Source organism: Pezoporus occidentalis, unplaced genomic scaffold, assembly GCF_034315485.1.
Source record: "Pezoporus occidentalis ecotype Australia unplaced genomic scaffold, CSIRO_AGI_Poc_V1 ctg77, whole genome shotgun sequence".
NCBI classification, from domain to species: domain Eukaryota; kingdom Metazoa; phylum Chordata; class Aves; order Psittaciformes; family Psittacidae; genus Pezoporus; species Pezoporus occidentalis.
Window position 1 is genome coordinate 1544526 of NW_026916126.1, and position 17891 is coordinate 1562416.

General features: G+C 39.3%; 1 protein-coding gene across 2 annotated transcripts in view; it reads right to left on the reverse strand.

The window, feature by feature from the left end:
- The window catches only part of DSCAM (DS cell adhesion molecule), a 462951-nt gene that overhangs the window by 381142 nt on the left and 63918 nt on the right, over window positions 1-17891 (reverse strand). For both annotated transcript variants that reach the window (XM_062602537.1, XM_062602538.1), the window contains exons 2-3: window positions 7442-7759; window positions 282-428 (exon numbers count right to left, since the gene is read on the reverse strand). In XM_062602537.1, coding sequence (XP_062458521.1) covers window positions 282-428; window positions 7442-7759 — 465 coding nt within the window. The remainder of the gene's footprint in view (window positions 1-281; window positions 429-7441; window positions 7760-17891) is intronic.

Here is a 17891-nt window from a genome sequence, read left to right on the forward strand (position 1 = left end):
GAACCCATTGCCACAGCACCAGGAAGCTGGTTTTTATCTGGTATAAAACAAAAAACCATGTTATTTTCCCCTCAAGCATGCTAGAAAAAGCAGGGCTGTCTGAAACCTTCATGTCACACACAGGCATAGGGATGCAGCAATGCTAATGTGCAATACATTACTGGAAGAATGACATACCATGAAGCTATAATTAACTCAAAATAAACTTCAGGCATTTGTGGGGGGGAAACAGGAACCATAGCTGCCATTGACAATTGGAAAAGTAAGCCATAACAACCTACCTGAGACAAGCGAGACTGTGTCTTTCTCCCATGAGACAACAGTGATGTATGCCTCCACAGAGGAGGGGATAATGCACTTGAACACTGCTACATTGCCTCTCATGGCTTTCTGGTCCTCCACACGGACTGTATAGGGTTCCCGTAAAACTGAAGGTAGAAGAAGAGGTTTTGTTAAAACACATCCCATTCACACATCCCATCCCAATCACACATCCCATTCACTTCCTTAGTTAGCCTTGCAAAGTTTCTCAGGTCGTGAATTCTTTTCGCTCAGTAAATAATACAGTTTTGCAAGGCTAATTGCAAAATCATATGAAAGCAAGTCCTTTTGTTTCCTCAAAATCTGCATTTTACCATATTTCTGTATCATTCTCCTGCCTAATTCTAAAGGAACAGGAGAAAGACTTTTGTAAGAACTGCATATTTATATGGGTAAGTGGTGTTCTGTTACTTGTCTAGCTTCTCATGCTATGTTTCTCATCACAAATAGTTTTCTCCTCTGTCAAAGAGTACAAAGTACATGTAAGTACTCTGTGTGAATTAGACATCCAGAGGGTAGAAAAGAAGGTCAGTGTCAGATTTTGAAGAAGTGAGAACTGAAGGAGAAAAATCGATGGAGGTGACAGCCAGAAAGTGAGGTGTCTCAGAAACACAGAGAAATGATAGCAGGTAAAGGAAAGAGCTACATACAATTGACAAACATTGAAAGAAATAGGTTAGTGGTAAGAAAACAGAAACTATGATTCAGAGTTGTGTTAAGAAAATGTCACAGGGACACTTATGTCCAGGATATGATTTTTATTTTTTTTTTAGCATCTGAAACAATTAATTTAATGGACAGTGATAAAGGAACAACTGGAGAAATCCTTCACACCGAACTAATACTGCTTGGGTGAGACAGAGTTGCATTGGTAGGAAAATGGAAAGAAGGAAAATCCTAGCACCAAAAAATTTCAGTGAATAATGAGTGGTAAAAAATCTTCTGAGCAACAGTTAATGGAGAATGTGGTAGAGCAGAGAAGAAACAGATGCTGTCTACTATGAAAAGTATATGGGTAAGAAAGGACAAGCAGCAACATAGACTCTCCGCAGGACCATAAGGTCAAGGTGCAAAACAAGAAATCACCACAGCCAACAGAGTTATAAATCTTCAGGTGGTGAACAAAGTTATGTGTCTTGACACCAAGCTGTGTGGTTCTGTTGATACCCTGGAGGGAAGGAATGCCATCCAGAGGGACCTCGACACACTTGTGAGATGGGCTGATGCCAGCCTCATGAAGTTTAACCATGACAAGTGCAAGGTCCTACACCTGGGTCGGAGCAATGCCAGGCACAGCTACAGGTTGGGCAGAGAAGAGATTCAGAGCAGCCCTGTGCAGAAGGACTTGGGGGTGGTGGTTGATGAGAAAATGAACATGAGCCGGCAGTGTGCGTGTGTGCAGCCCAGAAAGCCAACTGTATCCTGGGCTGCATCAAAAGGAGCGTGACCAGCAGGTCGAAGGAGGTGATCCTGCCCCTCTGCTCTGCTCTTGTGACACCTCACCTGGAGTATTGTGTGCAGTTCTGGTGTCCTCAACATAAAAAGGACATGGAACTGTTGGAACAAGTCCACAGAAGGGCCATGAGGATGATCAGGGGACTGGAGCACCTCCTGTATGAAGACAAGTTGGGGCTGTTCAGCCTGGAGAAGAGAAGGCTGCATGGAGACCTCATAGCAGCCTTCCAGTATCTGAAGGGAGCCTATAGGGATGCTGGAGAGGGACTCTTCATTAGTGACTGTAGTGACAGGACTAGGGGTAACAGGTTCAAACTTAAACAGGGGAAGTTTAGATTGGATATAAGGAGGAAATTCTTTCCTGTCAGGGTGGTGAGGCACTGGAATGGGTTGCCCAGGGAGGTTGTGAATGCTCCATCCCTGGCAGTGTTCAAGACCAGGTTGGATGAGGCCCTGGGTGATGATTTAGCATAAGGTGTCCCTGCCCATGGCAGGGAGGTTGGAACTAGATGATCTTAAGGTCCTTTCCACCCCTAACTATTCTATGATTCTATGATTCTATGATTCTAAGTGACAGTTTCAATGAAAATAAGGATGAATATATTGGAAAATGACGTGTGTCTGAGACATGTATATGCCTGAGGGTAAAAGTAATTGGGAAGAAGACCACCACTGCAGCAGTGTAAGCAAGTAAGTCATGCTGAACCGCCACATTAATGACACTTTTTGCCTACATATCCTGCGCACAAACATATACCAGACTCTACCAACTATGTTTAAGCACATTGATTCTAGACTGAAGAGTCAATAAAACCTCTGCAGAGTTTATGAAAGTATTTCTATGCACCAGCAGCACTGGAATTTCTAAATGTCAGCCTCACTTACAATGTATTTCAAGAAAAAAAGGTAGAGTACTGAAACATAACTTTAGTTTTCACAAACAGCATCGAGTTTTCAGATCCAGTGCTACCACTGCAAAAAAGGAAGACTGAAGTTCTCCATCCCAAACAAGAATGTAGCAAAATAACAGGAGCTCTAACCAAAAGTAAACAAACACAATTTTATCACGCATATCTTTAAAATAAAATAAAAAAATAATCAATTTCTATGATATGATAAACATCTTTAGGTTTTTTAAAAGTCAATAATTTCTTTTTAATTAATGGTTAAGTTTCTTAATCCTGAGTGATGAACTGATGTCACAAGCATCTTTAATGTAGTGACTTTAAAACACTGCCTGTGATAAAATGCTGCCCTATGATGAAGCAGCCCCCTAATCTTGTTCTACACTGGCAGGAATGGAACATAGATCATCTTAAGGAGGCTCATGATCCAATCACAGTTTACAGAAAGGGCTTCTTTAGCAGAAATATTCTAACACACTGCTAAGGGGTTTTGTATTTTTTCAGAACAGTTAGCCATTTTGAAAATCTGCCTGGTTGATCATTTCAGTAAAAGCAAATAGAGAAACCATATGTGGGGCACAAAAACTGGAAAGAGGTTACTTTATTTCTTTGCTTAAAACCTTTACATTACTCTGATTTCAGAGGCCCCTTGGTTATTTTGAGATCATTGTTTTGTCAGTTCCCATGAATGACTTGCTGATTCATCTTTTTTTTTTATTTTAAATCCCACATTTCCGAGTCATGAATTTTCATGAGAATTTCAGCTTTTATTAAAAAAGTATATTCTTCCCTGCCATGACTGCACAGAGGATAGCTTGAAGATGAAATGGAGATATGCACCTTTAATTACATGTGTGACTGGCCTGGAAGAAGACTGGGTTGGGTGTCTAGGTGCAGGGTTATGTTTTTTGGGGGGGTGGCAATGCGTGTTACATTATACGCAAAATTATATGCAAAGCCACAATTACAAGCACTGTGAGCAAGAACCCTTACATCTTCTACTCATATTTTTGGGGAAGCCCATAAATGAGCTTCAGACTTCCTCAAGCTGACTGAAAATAGGCAAAGCTGTATTAGTTTTTGTATGACTCTTCTATGATTGGATCCTCCACTGATTACTTTTGTATTTCTAGGAAAACTTGCTGTTGGTGGGCACAGGAAGAAGGAGGAGATGGAGAAGAAAACAGATTTGAAAAGGCTGGCCCTAATTAGCATTATTTTTGGGAAATCTGAAACTCAGTACAGATTTCACATGACCAGAAATCTAATTGGAAGTAACACACAAACAAATGAAGTTTATCACTTCAAATTTGAGCAACACAGAATTTCTTATCTGAACATAAAAATACATTTTCTGTTGTATCACAGTATCACAGTATCACAGTATGCTGGAGATTGGAAGGGACCTCAAAAGATCATCTAGTCCAATCCCCCTGCCGGAGCAGGAACACCTAGATAATGTTACACAGGAATGTGTCCAGGCGGGCTTTGAATGTCTCCAGGGAAGGAGACTCCACAACCTCCCTGGGCAAGTGTTCCGTCACCCTCACTGAGAAGAAGTTCCTTCTCAAGTTTAAGTGGAACCTCTTGTGTTCCAGTTTGTACCCATTACCCCTTGTCCTATCATTGTTTGCCACTGAGTAGAGCCTGGCTCCATCCTCGTGACACTCCCCCTTTATATATTTATAGACACTTATAAGGTCACCCCTCAGTCTCCTCTTCTCTAAACTATAAAGACCCAGCTTCCTCAGTCTTTCCTCATAAGGGAGATGCTCCACTCCCTTAATCATCTTGGTTGCCCTGCGCTGGAGACTCGCCAGCAGCTTCGTTGTCTTTCTTGAACTGAGGGGCCCAGAACTGGACACAATATTCCAGATGGGGTCTCACCAGGGCAGAGTCTCTCGACCTACTAACCACCGCCCTTCTAATACATCCCAGGATGCCATTGGCCTTCTTAGCCACAAGGGCACAGTGTTGGCTCATGGTCATCCTGTCGTCCACTAGGACCCCCAGGTCCCTCTCCCCTACACTGCTCTCTAGCAGGTCGTTCCCCAACCTATACTGGAACCTGGGGTTGTTCCTGCCCAGATGCAGGACTCTACACTTTCCCTTGTTATATTTCATCCCGTTATTCCCTGCCCAACTCTCCAGCCTGTCCAGGTCTCGCTGGATGGCAGCACAGCCTTCTGGCGTGTCAGCCACTCCTCCCAGCTTAGTGTCATCAGCAAACTTGCTGATAGTACACTCAATTCCCTCATCTAAATCGTTGATGAATATATTAAATAATACCGGTCCCAGTACTGACCCTTGAGGCACTCCACTGGTTACAGGCCTCCAACTAGACTCAGCCCCATAGACTACAACTCTCTGGCTTCTCTCCTTCAGCCAGTTCGCAGTCCACCTCACTACCTGGTCATCCAGTCCACACTTCCTCAATTTAGCCGTGAGGATGCTGTGGGAGACTGTGTCAAAGGCTTTGCTGAAGTCAAGGTAGACCACATCCACCGCTCTGCCATCATCCATCCACCGTGTTATTTCCTCATAAAAGGCTAAGAGATTGGTCAAACATGATTTCCCCCTGGTGAAGCCATGTTGACTGCCCCTCATAACCCTCTTATCCTTGATATGCCTTAAGATGGCACCAAGGATAAGGTGTTCCATCACTTTCCCAGGGATGGAGGTGAGGCTGACCGGTCTATAGTTACCCGGGTCCTCCTTCTTGCCCTTTTTGAAGACTGGAGTGACATTTGCCTTCCTCCAGTCCTCAGGCACCTCTCCCGTTTCCCAGGACTTGGTAAAGATGATGGAGAGTGGTCTAGCAATGACTTCCGCCAGTTCCCTCAGCACCCGCGGGTGCATCCCATCTGGATGTGTTCAGAAGAATTGTATTTTCCTAATATTAGGGAATTACACAAGCCTTTGGAAAAGATACTCACTAATAGCTATTGTCTGCCATCAGGAACAATGACAGCTCTGACATACAGTGTCAGTTTATATGAAGGAAGCGGACTTGTTTAACTTGTTATCTAAACCTCGAATTAACTGAGAAATTGAAACATATGGAGAAATAATGAATCAGAGGTAAAAGGCTAAAAATGGAAGGAAAAGGAGTAAAAAAGGCATTTCTGGCTTGGCCAAAAAGAGTTGCTAGTTTATGAGTCAAGCAGCTACAGACACCTACTGCAAAGCCTTTTTTTTCAGGCCCTTCTTCCATTTGTGAGGTTTATCTCTCAAAGAAAGAAGACTTCTTTTGGGGTTCCATTGGACCAGTGCTGAGCAACAAACATAGCTGTATCCTGTCAACCATATCGTATGCTTTCACAAGTAAATGAACACTGGTTCAGAGCTGTAGCTAGCAACATTGGAAATATTAGCCTCCTTTACATCACCCCATTATTTTGTCTAAGAAATACTAAAAATCGAAACTAATACTAGTAAAAATGCTACGAAAGGGACATTCAAACTTGAGATACATTAGCAAATCCACAAAGGATAAGAAAATATTATGTTTTCTTTGAATATAATTCTGCCAATAACTGGCAGAAGTGAGCAACTTGTCCACAAATCCATTGAAGTAAAATCAAAAGCACAAAAACCAGAACCAAGTTCCAAACATATTTGTACCGCATTCTTACAAATCTTTGGGATTTGGATTTTTTTGATCTGTGGACAGCTAAGCATTTTCAAAAGGAGCATGGATCATTATAGAAACTTCAAACATACATAACGTTCACTTGCTTCTACTAGTCACTCGAAAACCCATTTTTCTAGACTAAAATTTTAATAAGACATGAATTTATGAAACCTATTTTTTACTCTTGCCTTCTAATTGTCTACAAACTACAGACCTCTAAATATTAATTTATTGTTGAGAAGAAGAAAATACATTCTCTTAGTTCAAGAGTCACAGACAAATCTACTTGCTTAACTGTTCAGTTTTCTCTATGTAACTCCTGTGAAGGCCTGTCTCTGAAGGAAAGATACTTCTCTAAAAAAAAAAACCCAAACCTCAAAAAACCTTAGCATAGCTCCATCAACAAAAGAGGTTATGAGGATTTGCATTAGGTAGGGTCAGCTCCCAGACTTGCTTTCATTTGTTTAAATATTTTAATTAACTGAAATGCATAGACAAAACTTTAAAAAGAAATATTCAATCGTGTGTTTTATATGCTGCAACAAAAGACCTGATTTTGATCACACTCTGATTCTCCGCTGGCTGACCCAGTCTGCACACAGTCAGTATAGAAAACAGAGGCAAAACCATTATGCTTATTTGCATCTTTTAGTTTAACCAGAAAGGACTGACTATAGGAACAATAATCAGTTGCTGAATCATCACACAGGACACAGGTTTTTCTCTCAAAACAAAGCACAAATACGAGCAAATGAGAAGGGATGTGACTGGGTAAGAACTCTTTTCTTCCAGCCCCTTACAAAATCCAAAGACTGCTTCTTTTTCTCTCACAGTCTTTTAATGAGTAAGCATGGTCTGATTACTCATTATGAGTTTGTTTTTCCTTATACTTGTGCAGAAGCCCAACTAATTACAATCTGTGGAAAACTAACTTTTCACCCCCAAAACAAATCAAATCAGGGAGGAGTAGGAAGAAACCATTGTTTTACTTAATATTGTAAAGAGTGCAGAGGTTACAGTTCTGGCCTGTCTTCTTTGATTCACAGCTGCTGCTACTCTTTATCTGAAACACCCATATTTTCTCCCTCCTCGAGCCTATTTGAACCCAATAAAAGATTATACTTACCAGCCTTAATGTGAACATCCTGACTTCTGATTTTCCCTGAAGGATTTTCAGCTGTGCAATAGTAAGTGTTATCATGGATTAAGTTATTAAAGCTTGAAGGAGGGAAGGGGAAAATTTGGAGAGTGCCATTGGGGTGGACGTGGCGGATCCCTGGGACATCGTAAATCTCCTCGCCCGTCGCTAGGTACCATCTGAGCGTCACAGGGGGGATCCCTGCTGCTGGACAGGGTACCAATGTCCCTGTGGTGCTAGCAAACACTACCTCTTGCAGAGATGCATTGACAAAATATAGACTGGCATGTAGATCTTCACTGAAAACTGCAAGACAAAAAAAGAGAAAGAACAAACCTTGAAAACCTAAGAAATTTCAGCTTCACATAAAACAATTTGACTGTTATTTGCCACAAAATCAATCACAATGCCTAAGGAAGGTAATCAAAACATCTGGATCGTAATGCAAGCTCTAATAAAATGTTCCTCATTTTTTAAGAAAATGCCACTGGATTATGCAGATTAAATGGTTTGCATCCAAAAATAAAAAGGAAAATCCCTTTCTATATAGAGTAAACTGAAACAGATCTGAACACTTTAACATTTGCAGTGCTCTTTGTAAGGACACCAAAAATCCATCAGTCATCTACTTTCATGAAATTTCTAGCATCTAAATTTCTGCCTGAAACACAGGTAGTTTCTGTTAGCATTTTAAACTTGTTTTTTTACAGACTTTCCATGGCAAAATAAAGTAATAAAAAGAACTGAGCAAACAATGACAAAATATCCATAATTCCTTAATGATAATACATATCTATAATTAATACAGACACAATTTAATAAATGCATTATGTAATTTGGTTGGGTCTTTCTAACAAAGACCTAAAGACTTAGGTACAAAGCATGCTTATTATAATCTTGGTTCTGCCATCCATGTGATTATAGTTCCCCACCCAACCTTAAACTGCAGATTCCGTAACACCGCAAAAACTCTGTATTGGCCAGAGCAGAAGGTTAGCCCTCTTTCTTCTGAACACTTCTGCCATGGGCTATGCAGCTATTATCTGGAGGGCTGGAAGGTTCCCAAACATTTCATTCAAAACCCTTTCCTAGCCTTCTCTGACTGAGAGCATGTCAGGGTAAGGCACAATTTCTGGTTTTCACTAAATGGCAGGAGATATTACCAATACCACCATTCTGCTGTACATATGCAGGAGTAAGGTTTTGAAAAAGTGATCATAATGCATCAGACCCAAGTGAGCATCAATGAGACGCATTTCAAGGTTAGCCTTCATTTTCACAATAACTTGCAATCCTAATACTAAGTCATGAAGTGCCTTGTATAAAAGCTTGAAGTACAAAATTATTTTTTCCTTCTCTCTTTTGACATCTTGAGGAGATAGAAAATGGGAAGATACCATCTTCTAAATATCATTTTGGAATTGGCCATCAGGAGAAACCACCTCAAAAGACAGCATAACTGGCACTGTGAATTCCTAGAAACAAAAATGTAAGAGAGCCACTCCTAAAGCTAGGGAAGGATGTCTGGCATGCAAGAGGCAGCCAGGTAAATGGACAGCATAGGGCAGGATGAAAGGCACTTGGAGATTCGGAAAGAATTAATTTCAAGCACTGGAGCTGACAAGTCCCTGCATATAGATGAGACAGGTGCTAGTAGAGAATAAAGTCCCTTGCAGGAAACAAATTCTTCCTAGTTAGTGCAGCCCTAGAGGAAACTTGGTTATCTATAAAGTAAAAATAGGCATAATAGAACTAAGTGCAGGAAGAAGCAGGGCTGAATAAGATGGTGCCACTTTTGCATAATCACACTTCTAATTATAGTCATACTTTGAAGCAGAGAACTGTATTGTTGGTAACATAATAGAGAACTAAAAAAAAAATAAAATTTGGCATTGTTCATCTGCTGTACAAGCTATTCTCTACAAACACAAGTGAAACAATCAACAGAGCATTATAATTTCCATTGGCCAACAAGACATTCACATAGAAGTAATAAATACAGTTCACATTTGCCAACTTTTATTATACTATACTGCTTCTTAGTAGACATTCATGTAAAAAGGGTAGATTTGCTGGCCAAGAATAAAGAGGTGAATACAAAATTGCAAATACCATAAAAATAGAGAATATCAGGAACTATATTTGACACTTCCATAGAATCTAGCTTTCTAATCAAAATGCAGCACAGCTGAACTAGAGACTCATACTAGCAGCACATAACAATGAATTTTTCCAGCTGCTTTGTATCCCCTGTAGGAGCTTTCACTACTTTTGACAAACTTTCCATCCATCAGCCTATGCAATAGCGGTTCATTTTAAACCAGCATCTGGTACACATTCATCTTAATGGCAGACAGAAACACACTAACATCCCTAGAAAATAATTGTAGTGCTATAATACACACACATATACACAATGCTCACAATCCAGACGCATTTTGTGCTGGAAAACAATGTCTGAGCTACTTGGATACATTCAACAACAAAAATGGGATTTCAGAATCTTTTATTAAAAAGATATTTCTTTATAACATAGGAAGAAAGTGATTAGCTGAATAACAGAACCAGTGATCTATCAAAAGCTAATTGAAACTTAGACAAGTCAAAGACGATATGTAATTATATGTTACTTAATGGTAAAATATGATCCAACTAAGCACCATATTTTGTAGTAAGCAGAAGCAAGCTCAGACTAAAAGTTGCAAAGGGAGAGCAACAGGGAAAGTTGCTGAAAGTTACATATATATATTAAAAAGTGAAGAGAAACACCTAAGGGGAATACAAGGAAACAAAACAAGTAAACAAACAAAAAAAGAGTAAAAATAGAAGGGGGGGGGGGGAGGAGAATCAGACAGGTTCTACCAACTGCCTAAAGGATATTCTGAAAACAAGATTTTTGAAGTCTTTTGTCTCTAGACCAATGGCTTAAATTCTAAGGGCCCAGGCAAACAGGCACAGGCATGGCCCTCTCCACCCCACTCTCCCCACAACCTGCTCTGCAGGAATGGACCTCTACAACACCCCTAAGACAGAAACGAAATGGCCACATTTGGCCTGAACAGAGATGACAGCAGTATGTTCAAAGATATGACATCAGCTAGCAGTCCAAGGGAAGGAAAGTCAAAGATTCCTCCTTAATAAGGTTTATTTATTACTGAAACAAATAATACGTAAAGGAAACAGGAGGAAGCCTTTACCTCATCGGCATTCAGTGGATGCCCGAACTAAAATGCCAAGGTGACAAAGTGGAAGGTCGAATACATTTTGTGCAAGGTTAGTCAAAATTCCTTAGATCCAACTACTTGAAGCTATAAGGGGAACTGACAAAGTATAATAGCCAAGAAATTTTCTCCCGCTTTTCAGGAGAGAATAGTGCTGCTGCACTGTGCCTAGCAAAGTGCTGAATATGTCACCCTGATAAAAAATTTCTTTCAGCACTTGAGAAATCTCCTGTCAAGTAAAGTGGCTTATCTCAAGACAAGCTGGTCGGTGAGGCTGCAGGTCGATCACACTCAGAAAGTGAGACTGAGCAATATACAGCCAGTCTGGATAGATATAACCAGACTGGACAGAGACAGGTACTAAGATCTAGGCTGGGATTTGCATTTACTGTACCTATTGGCATAGCGAAGATTGGACTTGCTTTTTTGGTTTTTATAGAGGTAACCTTTATTGTCTTCTGGCATGTCACTCCTTTCTCCAGGTCTCCAGGGGTCTGCAGCCCCTATATATATATACGCTGTGTACTTAAAGGTCTTCTACAAGGTCCTAGCAAATAATGCTTGAGATAATTCTGCCTGTAAGGGTGTCATTTAGCAAGACTTCATTGTATATTATACAAGACAAAATAGGCTGAAGCTGGGGCTTTACAATCCTTTTTAATGGGCAGAAGGAGATGTCACTAAAACATAAGAGAGAAGATCCTACATTTAAACTACCTACTGGATCAAGCTTGGGCTTGGTCTGTGTAGGATCTTGTGCCCTGGAGGGATCAGCATCAGCTGCAATGAAGATATGAAAGAAGACATGCAAAAGCAAACTGGAAATATCTGTCCATGGGAAATCCTCCTCTACCCTTTCTCCACTTCTATGTCCCCCTTCAGACTGCTCCACTTTTAAGAATCTTTACTATAATGATGCCAAAAGTGAATACTTTCACAGAATTTGCATGTAAACATAAGAAAGATTTATGTCTGTTCAACTTAATGTCAGAATGCAATGCTGGTGCTGTACACTTCATCATGTTTTAGTAAGTTTAAATAACATGTTTGTGATTTTTGAAGCTAGCTTTTTATGCCTCACAATATTCCAAATCCCTCACTCCATAATCTGCAAGTGACCATTTAAAGCTCTAGTTTCCTCTTCAGTTCCTGAAAGAAAATGAAATAATTTTGGGCAACACAAAATTCAACATATTCAAAACTGTCTCTGGACAATTAATTGATACTTATTTATATTTCAATTGCTTCCCTGTCCTTTTCAAAGGCTAAATTCTATCCCTGCAATGCTTATGCAAGGTGGAAGTTTGGTCCTAAATGAATAACAATTTCAAAACAATGGGAAAATTATTTCTCATTCATTTGATAAATCATGCATGAAATATTTATGTAGATTAAAAAAAAAAGATATGAATCAAAGTGAGTCTAGAGCCAAGAGAGTACTGAGGTTATTTAGATAAAATAAAAATCAAAGTAGAAAAGATAAATTATGTAATTAAGCAGTTGACTGCTCTCTTGCACTACAACAGGTTTATAGCAACAGCCTTAACTGTCTTACAGTAGAATATCATGTTTGCCACAGCCCCGGACATTAATATTTCCTCTACTTTTCCCCTCAGTGATGTTGTGATTGATGAATTGGGCAACGATCAAGTATATTCTTTAGATTTAATAGCTTGCAAAAGGTGTCACCTTAAAATTTAAGAATTTCTCACTGTTAAATACCAGCAATGTAGAGGAAACCTAGAAGCAAACCCAAGGAGTACAATGGAAAACATTAATAATAATAATAATAATAATGATAATTATTATTATAATAATAAAAAGCCAGTATAGAACAAAGTCTAAATAAACATTGCCTCTTTTGGAAATCAGTGACCCAAGAACACTCATTTTTCATAAAACTCTTTCCTGGTAATGACTCTTACAGCCTGCTCTTGGAATGGAAGATGCCTGGGACCACTTTGTACATTGACAGGACAACACACTCCAGCAAAAGCTAACAGTTGGGAAAATCATGCTTAGGTTAGGAGAGCAGGTTTTCTGAGCCTCTTGCATGGGTAATTTAAGACCACAAACACAGCCTAAAATGCAGTTTAGACCCCATTTTGGTGGGGCAAATCACTCACTTCGCTTGGTCCTTCATCGTCAGGCAAGAAAATATCATACTGATCATAACCCTTAAAAGCATACAGCTATTAGGTAAAATTTATCATTCGAACAATTTTGCATCTCATTTTATTTATTTATTTAAAGCTAAAAAAATATGCACATCTAGAGCAGAATATGCTACTTGGCATTACTAAAATATGCATTTATTTTGTAGAGGTGCAACTACTCTGTGAAATTTTGGGACCCAAATATAACAAAATATTTGAGACATTTAAAGAGCAGAATTTAAGTCCCATTTTCCATATGGCCAGTGGAAAAAACCTGAAATCCTCATTACCAGAGGAAAATGAAATATTGATCATTCCTTTCAAGGCAAAAGAAAGATATTGTAAAACAATTTAATGGAATTAATGTAAAAAGCAATCAATAAAACCCTGAAACATTTGTAATAAAATGGCTGAAGACATCTAAACAATAAATTATGTTTAAGGAAACTGAATTAACAGGATCATACTGCAGGTTAATTACGCTGTCGACATCCAAACAATTTTGTTTGCTAGGATAATCTTTCTTGCATAAACACACATAGAGAACTGATAAATGAAACATTTCAGAGTGCCTTGCCTTTAAAACCAGTAGAAGAAGCATTACAAATGCAACCGCAAGTATATAGATTACTCGGTGCAGAACAAAGCCAGAGAAAGGCAGTCTGGGTGGGCGGTAGGGTGCAATGCTACCAAACTATGTGATGGTTTAGGATGATTTTTATTTATTTTTTTTTAAAACCTAGATAGGCCTTTTCTCCTTTCCTTCAATACATCTTCCCTTAATAAATTAAAAGCCTTTAAAAGGAAGTAAAAAAATTATTAGACACCTACAAACAGTAACATTGTTATCATTCCACAATTATCAAGTAACAGGCTATGCAAAGTGACCTAGAGAAATTACTTCAGCTATTGTGAAAAGATCAGAGTGATGAGGCATTATAATAATCCATCTGTGATCATGTCTCCCTCTAGGGGTTTTATCTAATGACTAACATACAAGGTTGATAAATATCATGAATTTTATTAGAGTAAATGTAAAACAAATGTCCTTTTACAACTTTGGCTTTGATTCTGACTCCAGACTGAAATTTCATTAGTCCCCTCTAAATCTGTAAGGACTGAATATTCCTCACCATTTGAGGGGAGGAAGAGTACAACACAACTCACAGAAGGAATAAGTTTCAGGTGGAGGCAGGATAGGTATTTTTAAGAACAACACTGGATAGAGATGCTCTGGCCAGACTCCAAAGTCTGAAAGAACTAACAGAACAAAGAAAACAACACCAAAGAAAAATAATGAGAGCATGTTAAAATCAACACAAAACAGCTTTAAAATTAAATCAATTGCACAAAATGATTTAAGTTTACAAATATAATTAACAAAAGATGATTATATTAAACTACTACACTAGTAAAAATAAACACAAAAGGACAAATTAAACACCACCACGTACAATAGTTTCAAGTCAAGTCAACAATGAAATCAAAGGAAAAACATTTGTTTTCTACCAGCCAGTTTGATCTTCTTGTTAAGTGGTACTTTCTTGGAAACTGCTGAGAAAGGCAGAAAAAAAAAAAAAAGCCCAACTTTTAGTCTGCAGTCATCTCCTGCAAAAAGGAAGGCAGCTCTGCACTCGTCATATCACAGGTGTTCATGAGAACAATAGGCAGAAAAACATCTTTGTGTTTCTCCCAGAAATATGTATCTTCCAGCAGCAAATGCTGAAGTATCCATTGTTCTGATAACAGAGTTTTTTCTGATAATTCTTACACAGGCCTCATAAAAGTGTGAAGAATGTTTTTCACCAATTTTTCGATTACAAAACACTCACTTGTGCAAATGTGAGCTTTGCATGGGTAAGATGCTTGCTGAGTCCTTGGCAGGCTCAGATGCTGGGCTTGAAGTGAGCACCAGCACCTGCAGAGGCCTCAGTCAGCACAGGGAAGCAGGGAGACCCAGTGCACTTCTGAGTGCCAATTTGAAACCTCAAATCTCTGAATTTGACTAAAATGCTTCTTGACTTTTCTTTGTGGTGGCTACCAGGGACCATCGTGAAGCCAGATGACAGAGTGAATGCCAGCTGCTGCCTGCCAGACTTGACATCCAGGTGTAGTGGCAGAGGAGTGCACGGGACAGAGGTAATGGGGAAGATGGAATCCAGGAATAAGGAGATAAGGGACAGTCGCAGGCAGAAGCCTTTCCTCTGACCCTGGACCTCCTCCTCCTCCCACCTTCTGAGGGAAGAGCGTAATGCAGCAAGAAAGGGTTGGTAATATCGTAGGGATGGAGACCCTTGAGAAAGACAAGGACAGGTCTATTAGTTATTTACATCTTCATTGTATAACGAAAAGCTCTGAGAGAATCAGGAGAGTGTTAATTTGCAAAATGTAACATTCCAGAATTGTTCTGTACAAAGAAATTGAATTATTCACTAGTTTCACTCTAGCAGGTGCCTACTTTGAGTGGTAATCCCAGAGATTCGGCTTAATATGTGGTAAAATAAAAATCTGCAGTAAAAAACGTTTCTTGGATGTTTGACTTTTAATGCTGAAACGGTCTTGTAAATTGTTACAATTGCTACTGCAGTACAAAGCAATGGGAAAAAAGTCAAAGGAAGAATATAGTCTACAGCAAGCATGGATGAGCTGGTTAGTTTTTGTACTGTTCTGATGTATATAATTGCATAATTGGTATCATTCAGAAAGCCAAAATTATTTCCACAGTACATAATTTCCCAGTGTCGAATTGCTTCCTATGTAGTGTGTTGTGTAATGGTAGCCAGCATTTTAAGGCTAAATAGTATAAAATTACAATGTGTCCACCAAAAGGAACAAAAAAAATAAATTATGCTTTTTCAAATTGCTACTCTGATTCAGTGTGCCAGTGCTCAACCTTTTATTCCAATGGGGTATTCATTTGAATCAGTTTCAAAATCAGAACCACTAATGAGGATAATTAAGTATGCAATTGTTTTTGCCTACAAAAAATGATCTCTACAGAAAAAAGCACATAGTATTACATTATCATTCTCACAGCACAGAAACTTCCATTAAATCAAAACAGACACCCAGAATTAAAAGAAAAGGTCCTCAGGTGAAACCACAAAAAGAAGCAGAACTCACAAATGAGTTGGACCTCTGGAAAGGAGAGAAGTGTGGGTTTTGGTGGAGTGCACTGTGGAGACATGAGTGCACACAGAAGTGCTGAGTGGCAATATATGTGAGTGATGGGAGCCTTAAATCAGCTAAAAAGGTATAATCACTTTGTGATTTAAATGCTTACTTTTCATTCTGTGCTCAATAATGGATTGAATGAAATAGCAGATATTTATGTGGGATAGGTATTGCAGTTTGGGCTAAAACTACCAGAGTGAGATGTGCAGGTAAGGTTTTTCCCCTTATTTAAGTGCATCGGAACAAACTGAAAAACAAAATAAATAAATAATTTTCAACTTGGGGGTAAAAAATATGTGTCTTTGCTCCTCAGCAAGAGCCAATGCATTACCTCAACTCCAACTCCAACTTGTTCCTATCGTAAAGAACACATTGCAAGAACAGCAAAAGCAACCAGACAGAAATAAGAGCCTTCGATTTATTTTTTCTCACAAAAATATTTGATGAGCAAGAGAAATAAAGATGATTAACTGTGTCACAGGGTTCTGAATGAATGAATGAATATTTGTAGATCTGCTTTTTTTGACTGATTTACAAAATCATCGCTTTTTCCATAAACACAGTCATTACTTCCAAAGTTTCACTGGTTGAGATCTAGCAGCTTTCAGTCTGGGGCTTGCCTACAAATGCTGCAGCTGACCTAATACTTTCTCATAGTGCCCCGCTGCCCACCTACATCACGAAAACAGCCAGGACACCCTTCTGTCTTTTTTTCCTGTGGGTGACCCTCCACTTGCGGTGAGAGAGTGAGCCCTATTGCCAGAATTAGCCTCCTACCAAACCAAGCAAACCTTTCAACCACTAAGCTAAAAGAAACTAGAGGAGTTGAAAACCCAAAAATGTCAAGAGACTTGCAAACCCCAACCTCTCAGTTGCAATTACTACTGAGTATCCTCTAAAGTGGCCCGCAAATGTTAAATCAGCTAATTCCTCTCATGAGCTCAAGAAGCCTGCCATCAGCAGCAACAATTACATGTTCAGTGGGCTCCTGCGTTTACAACCTGGAAGCAATCTTTGTTTCACAGCTGAAAGTTGACTCTGGTAAAAGTTTCTGTAAATCCAAAACAGGGTTGAATATGTACCACAGAAAGATCTATTCCAAAACTATGACAAGAGAGAAAAGAAGGAAAACAGAGGGAAAGATCTGAATAATGCCCAGCTGTATCTCACTCGCCCTCCATGCTCAGTCTCTTGTGGGGAAACATGCTTTCTCCTTGAATGGACTCAGGGCTGGGAGAAAGAAACAAAATTATCCTGAAAGAAAGATACAAATGGAGGCCTGGGATTCGGCTGAAGGTGGGCAACTTCTACCTAGATACCATCAGCGAGCTAATCCAGTAAGTACAAGCATGAGAGTTTGAAATGCATGCTGACAGGCATCAGCATATAAAGCATGAAGTTTTACTGTAAGAAGTCACACAGAAACACTGCTAAATACCTTGGCGTTAGAAAAAAATGCAGAAAGAAGTAGGTCAAAGCTTTGGTGGTATGCTGTTTCCAACACTGACACCATTCTGCTCACTCGCTTGTCTCTACTAAAGGAAAACACAAAATCTGCCCACCAGGGCCATGGATGTAAACAGAGCATCAGTACAAATAGAGCAACCTCTGCAGCACTGCCTGAAAAACAGCATTCTTCCAGAAACTACTAAAGAGACTAGTAGTACTTTACTGTACTTCCTGACTAGGAAAACATTGAACAAAACTTGTAGTCTTAATGGTCCCAAGTCACCACCATCACCACTAGCACATCAAGGGCAAAAATGTAGTATTAACATGGTGTATCATTTGCATCATATGTCATATAATATTGTGGTATAAGAGCATTTCCATTCAGGAAGCTTAAGTTTACTTCCCCCCTCCCCCAGATTGTTTCCCTTTCATCTC